Below are 7,187 nucleotides of genomic sequence, written 5' to 3' on the forward strand. Positions count from 1 at the left end.
CATGCTTCCATTTGCAGCAATCCAATCTACCATCCCCATAAGTCGGTGGACTATCTGCATCTTTGTTGGGAGCTCTTTATTTTTCACATTTAACTAACCTACATACCTACATACATTAATTACTCCATCCGTCCCACGACTCCCACCGTAAGTGAGACCTTTTTTTTGGGCACGAGAATTAAGAAAGGTGTATTTTGTGCGTAAGTGAAAAAGTGAAAAGGTGTTTAAAGGGAAAAAAAACTTTTACCCAAAAAGGAAAGAGTCTCACTTACAGTGGGACGCCCAAAATATAAAGAGTCTCAGATACAGTGGGACGGAGGGAGTAATATTCACATCTTCTTTCTGGAAAAGTAATTTATACTCTCTACGTTCGTCAAATGAGTACTTATTTGGGGCGGCGCGAGTTTTAAGAAATTGATTGCGTGTGTGAAAGTGGAATAAGGGTCTCAGTTTTGTTGTGAGTGCGTTACGTGGGGTACTACATTTACCAAAAAAAATGACGATCAGAACTCAATTATGATCTTTCAAGGTCCACATGAGATGATGCACAAAAGTCTATTATGATACTTCATGCTTCGTATGAAATGATGTTTAGAAATCAATTATGATCTTACAAGCTCCATATGATATGATCTCACAAGTCAACTTTGATCTTTCAAACTCTGGGTACTGTTCAGAAGTCAATTATGATCTTTTAAGCTCCAAATTCTAGTGATAATCAAAAGTTTGACACATAAAAGTTAGGGTTAATTACGCAAAAAACATGAACTACCCCCATTTCGAACTTTTCCATGAACTTTTTTTTTTATATAAAAAATTCCCTAAATTTAATGTGTTGAACAAATTTCCATGACTTTTTCCTCCGGTGAAGCTCCGAGTTGAGCCGTCGCCTACATGGTAATACCGAGCTGACATGACGCCTACTTGGAAAAAAAATAAACAAAAAAATAAAAATTCCATAATTTTCTCCATGGCGACCTACGCGCCTGCAAATTCTTCCGCAAATCAGCAACCGATTCCTTCATAAATGTGGCTCGATACGGTCCCGTTCTGTTGAAACCAGACGACGAGTTGCCATAATTCCTAGGGTCAAAGCAATAGACCGAGTTGAGAGTGAAGGTGTTCTGTAGAGGGTTCGCGGAAACGGTGGATTTGAAGAGGGGTTTTGCGGGGGAGAGGGAGGAAGAGAGAGAGAGGTTGGAGAGAGAGGAGATTTGAGAGGGGATTTGGAGATCTGAGGAGATTTGAGAGCTGATTCTGGAATCCATTTTTAAGGATTGAAGAAATTGGAGAAGAAGAAGACGGTTGCCACCCCTATGGAGCCGGTTGTTGTTCAGTCGGTGGCTGGTTCACCACCGGTTCTGGCGTCAGTGCTGCAACCAGGGTGATCTGCTGCCTCCCAGATGAGATCGAGAAAGGTTTGGGCTCAAAACGGCATCGTTTCTTTTCGCCGCCGGCTATGCCATGTCAGCACTCATATATATGGAAGGGCTAAAATTTGTACATAACTAATAAATATTTTTAGGGGTAATTGCATGTAAATTCCTAACATTTACACGGAATTGGTTTTTGTACCTTTTTTTATTTTTCTACTTTTAAATACTTAACCTTTTATTTTTGTCTCGAATTTGTCCGGTGACCGATTTTTTCTTAAGCCGGCGCCGAAAATAACACGATGGCAGCCGAAATCGACACGGTGGCAGCCGAAAATTGACACCTAGGCACTTTTATGACATGTGGAAAAAAACTTTAAAAAAAATAATAAAAGAAATTCACCACCTCATCTTCCCTAACCTCCCCAACTCCCAAACCCTACCTTCCCCTCTCCCCACCCGCCGCCGGCGCTCGCCGCGCGTCGCCCCTTCCCCATTTCCAAAACTCGTCGGCCTTCCCCCTCTCCAGACCCCGTCAGCCCTCCCCCTCCATCTCCCCTGATCTCGCCGCCCCCTTCCCCCTCCCAAGACCCCCGTCAGCCCTCCCCCTCCGCACATCTCGAATTCAACCTCTGAAATCTGCAATTTCATGGCGATTTGGTGAAATCGAGCCTCTGAACGACGAATTCGCCTTCAAATCCTGACCCCTCGGCTCTTCGTGAAATCCAGCAGCGATTTCATGGCTATCTCTAGTGTAGGCGACAGTGGTGGGGGGTGGCGGGTACCGGCCTGTTGGTGGTGGCAGCGCGGCAGGGGGCGGCGCGAATTGGTGGTGAACTGGGAATCTAGGGCACGAATTGGAGAGACCAGATAGAGAGAGAGTCGATCTAGAGGGTTTCAGGCGCCAGTGGTGGTAGTACGGGCATCGTCGCCAGCGGCGGCGGGTGGGGGGATGGGAGGGGAGGGAATTAGGGTTTGGAAGTATGAAAGATTGGGGAAGATGATGATGATATGTATTTTTTTATTATTTTTTAAAGTTTTTTTCCATATGTAATAAATGTGCTTAGGTGTCAATTTTCGGCTGCCACCTCATCCATTCCGGCTGTCACAATGTCAATTCCGGCGCCGGCATGAGAAAAAATCGATCACCGGACAAATTCGAGACAAAAACGAAAGATTAGGTATTTAAAAGTAGAAAAATAAAAAAAAGGTGCAAAAACCAATTCCGTGTAAACGTTAGGAATTTACAGGCAATTACCCCATATTTTTATATACAATTAATAAATATTTTCTGTATACAATTAATAATAAATGCGGCACATTTCATCAAATCTATATATTTTTTCTTATTTTTCTAAAATCTTCAATCTCCTTTCGAGCTTTTATCAAATTTCATCAAATGAAATTTTTTGTAAATAGTATTTCTACTATCCTGAATAAAGGATATATAATTCTATTATCCCAACAAAAATTTACATTTAACTGACGTGAGTGATTGAGACTAATATAATTTAAATTCTATTACATCAAATTAAATTAATTAAAAAAATAATTTACTAAAAGATAACTTCATTACACGAAAACATGCAATGTAAAATAATTTAAATCACAACGTAATTTACTTTTTCATCGAATATCAACGGGTTATGCACTAGTTCTGCTAGCTAGTGTGACCTTCGCATACATAACGATGTATAAAAATTGGAACTATGGAATGTAAGAATGCTTCTAAAATGCTACAAGATCTTCCCATATATATCCTTTACTTGTTATTATCAGGAAAAAAAATGACTCAACGTGAAAAGAACAATTACAAATAGAAAAAAGTCTCGATTTGGACCAATTAAAAAGGATCAATTATGTTATTGTATATAATTGATAATTTTCTTTAAATATATGTCAATTTTTCATTAATGCACAGATGTATAGCCAAATAATCATTCTGATTTAAGCAGACGCATTGACTAAGAGTCACTTGCCGACTATGTATCATTTTCCATCACCTTGCTTCCACATACAATTCAAAAATCTTGAATTTTTCCTATCTTGAAAACAATTTACACGTTTTTTTCTTTCTTTCCCAATTGTACTTGATTTCATTAAAAATCCTTCCATTTTACAAACATTAGATCAACATTTTCACATCCCATTCTCTCCTTAGAGCATCCACAGTGCGTCTCGCAGAGCGACTGCGCGTCCCGCTCGCGCAAGCCACAGACCAATGAGGGGGCAAGACGAGGCGCGGAGGCGCATGCACGAATGAAAAAAAATCGGAAAATGAGAAGAGAAAAGCGGCAACAGGCTTTCTCAAACATAAATAATTAGCTCACCAAATATTTATTCTTAGATTATTTGTAGTGTATTTGATCTATTTAATGTATGAAAATATTATTCATTATTATGCTTATTTTTTGACAAAAAAAAAATTATATAGTGTGCTAAAATAATTTGGCTCAGAGACTACTGCCCTCGAATCCGAACAAGTCCCTGATGAAAATTCGTAGCTAATGCTACTTATTAGATAAGTTAATGGGGTTTTTCTAGAAGACAAGTTCTTTACCTTGTATTCCCTCCGTCCCACTTCAATAGACTCGTTTTTTTTGGGGGGATGTCTCACTATAATAGGCTCGTTTTTCATTTTAAGTAAAAAATGTGTACTTAATTGGTGTGGACCACACCACTTTTCTACCATTTTCCTACTAAAAAGTAAATTTTTTTAATCTCCGTATCCAAAAGAAACGAGCCTATTGAAGTGAGACGGAGGGAGTATTTTATTTTACTAATATACATAGACACCAAAAGCTCAGGTTGAGAAAACGCATGAAAAAGCTTCATTAATTATTTTAATCTTTAAAATTTTTGTGAGAACCGTGAAAGCAATCTGGCAAGTAAAGGTTGGGGGCTTTGCAAAAAGAAGGTTTAAGAAACAGAGAAGACGTGGATGGCTCATCAGCTACACATCACAAACACAACCCATTGATAAAGGCGCTAACTTTGAACTCAAGATGAGATGCGCATTGCATGGTCCCCCCACATGCTCCCTTCTCCCCCTACCCCTCCTCCGTCTCATTGATAATAACTCATTATTATTCGATACAATTATTAAGAAAAAAAATGATTAAAGAATAACACAAATACTCTTCTGCAACCAGTTGCACCGTGCAAATTGATTTTCAGAATAACACATTTCTAAATGACATTTGTATGTTGAAGTAGTGTAATTCAAAAATCAATTGCACGGTGCAACCGATCGCACGGGAGAGTGGCTCGAAGAATAAAATGGTGTTAAAAGCGTTAATTGGGGGTATCAATAAAGAACCTTAAATTGGATTCGCCAAATTTTTAATTAATTAAATCCGAATTTCTTCTTGGTTGAGTGTAGATAATAATTGAGGTTGTGTAGTTCGTTGACAGAAGCGTAGACTGAAAAAGAAAATAGAAAAATGAAGAGGCAAATGGCATGATGCTACATGAAATCATCATTAAATTTTTAATAAGACCATTTGGTTGACTCAAATATATTACTAGAAGCATTACTCGAAGCTAGAGAGAGAGATAGAGAGAGAGAGAGCCCTCATTCAGCTTTCCTTATTTCTCATATGAAAAATCTTGCGCCAAAGCAATGCTACCATTTGTTATACTCTCCACATTCTTGATAACACTCACACCAACAAATGCCGCCGCCGCCGCCGCCGCTGCCGCCCTTAGCTTCCGAGAAGCCCCCAAATTCTACAACTCCGCGAGCTGCCCCACCCTCACCCCCGCCGCCGCCGCCGACACCGCCGACACCGCCGCATATATCTGCTACGACGGCAATGCGATCAACGTGGCCATGACCCTCGACGCCGCCTACCTCCGCGGCTCCGTCGCCGCCATCCTCTCCGTGCTGCAGCACTCCTCCTGCCCGGAAAACATCGTGTTCCACTTCGTGGCGTCGTCGTCCTCCGCCACGTCCGCCCTCCGCGGCACCATCACCGCCGCGTTCCCGTACCTGCAGTTCGGGATTTACCCCTTCGACGACTCCGCGGCGGCGGGGCTGATCTCCACCTCCATCCGGGCGGCCCTGGACTGCCCGCTCAACTACGCCCGCAACTACCTCGCCGATCTCCTCCCCTCATGCATCCAGAAGATCGTCTACCTCGACTCCGACCTCGTCCTCGTCGACGACATCGCGAAGCTCGCCGCCACCCCGCTCCCCGCCGGCGCCGTCCTCGCCGCGCCGGAGTACTGCAACGCCAACTTCACCTCCTACTTCACCCCGACCTTCTGGGCCAACCCTTCCCTCTCCCTCACCTTCGCCGGCCGCCGCCCCTGCTACTTCAACACCGGCGTCATGGTCATCGACCTCCGGCGCTGGAGGGACGGCGGCTGCACCACCAGGATCGTCGAGTGGATGGAGCTGCAGAAGAGGATGAGGATCTACGAGCTCGGCTCCCTGCCGCCGTTCCTCCTCGTCTTCGCCGGAAACATAGCTCCGGTGGATCACCGGTGGAACCAGCACGGCCTCGGAGGCGACAACTTCCGAGGCCTGTGCCGGGATTTACACCCCGGCCCCGTCAGCCTACTGCACTGGAGCGGCAAGGGCAAGCCGTGGGCCCGCCTCGACGCCAACCGCCCTTGCCCCCTCGACGCCCTTTGGGCGCCCTACGATTTGTTACGAACACCGTATATCCTTGAATCATGAGGTAAATATTAAATTTAACGAGTATTGTAGCTCAGTAGTATTCCATTTATTTTTTTTTTTTAAATCCGGGGTCCTAAGTTATAGACCGTTTCATAAAAGAAAACCACATTCTCTCATAAAAATTCCTGAAATATAATCCATCACTTTCTATCAGTACGTTCTTAAATCACTCTTCTTCTTAATAACCGTGTCCAAAAGTAATGAGTTATTATCAACGAGACGAAGTGAGTATATATTTGACAAGTTTTTGGTTTGTTAGGAGACGAAGAAGAAGAGGACGCAAGAGAGATGTGAGATCTTCTGAAGTTGAGATCCTACTCTGTTGTGTGTGAAATATATATATATACTATATATACATATGATATATATAGTATATACGGCGGTTAGGAGTTGAGTATACGATGATGTAAAGGAATAGAGATGGAGATGGATGAGGTGAGTAAGCTAGAATTGTTTGTACATGATATAGTAAAATACTATATATAGACAATTTTTACAGTCTTGCTCCACACATCGATCATGTAGGGATCATATAACAGCTTATCAGATTTTACTAAACACAAGCAGAATATTATTATTCCTCTCATGCATCTTTATGCTTTGTTTCCTCTAGATTCTGTCCATCTATATATAACTGCCACTCCACTATACATTTGGCAATGGCATGTATATATATATATATATATGTATGTATGTGTTATTGTATATGCATGGGAAGATTGATATTTAGCTACAAATTTCTTATCACATCAAATCAAATCTAACATATAAAAGGGAAATTTTGTGTGGTATATATGACACTTGGGATCTTCTTTGTCAATTTTAGTGTTCTATGGTACAGTATCCTATTATTATTAATATTATTATTAGTTGTTTTTTCCAATTCAATTTCTTGATATTAAAATTCTTATTTAGAGTTTATAAAATTTTAAAATTTAATTTGAAAATATTTAGTTGGTGATTGTTTATTAGGATTTACTTATCCATAGTATATAAACGTTAGGAAATAAAACACCAAAGCGAAAATAATTACATATGTGAATTGGTTATTCAATTATTATCTATGAGACTACGTTTAGGGGTGGTGTCAAGTCAATAATTTTTCAATATGTTTTTTCTTTTTCAAATTC

The 7,187-nt window shown here is 41.1% G+C and overlaps 1 protein-coding gene across 1 annotated transcript; it reads left to right on the top strand.

Moving 5' to 3' along the window:
- Positions 1-4,736: 4,736 nt before the first annotated feature.
- LOC130989837 (probable galacturonosyltransferase-like 1) lies at positions 4,737-6,647 on the top strand. The gene is made up of 2 exons (XM_057913965.1): positions 4,737-6,058; positions 6,317-6,647. Exon 1 carries the CDS (start codon positions 4,996-4,998, stop codon positions 6,055-6,057), a length of 1,062 nt encoding a protein of 353 aa, XP_057769948.1. The 5' UTR covers positions 4,737-4,995; the 3' UTR covers position 6,058; positions 6,317-6,647.
- Positions 6,648-7,187: the final 540 nt, after the last annotated feature.

Source organism: Salvia miltiorrhiza, chromosome 6 (assembly GCF_028751815.1).
Source record: "Salvia miltiorrhiza cultivar Shanhuang (shh) chromosome 6, IMPLAD_Smil_shh, whole genome shotgun sequence".
NCBI lineage: Eukaryota > Viridiplantae > Streptophyta > Magnoliopsida > Lamiales > Lamiaceae > Salvia > Salvia miltiorrhiza.

Excerpts from the sequence above, each read along its gene's own strand:
- LOC130989837 (XM_057913965.1), top strand. The coding sequence starts at position 4,996 with ATGCTACCATTTGTTATACTCTCCACATTCTTGATAACACTCACACCA.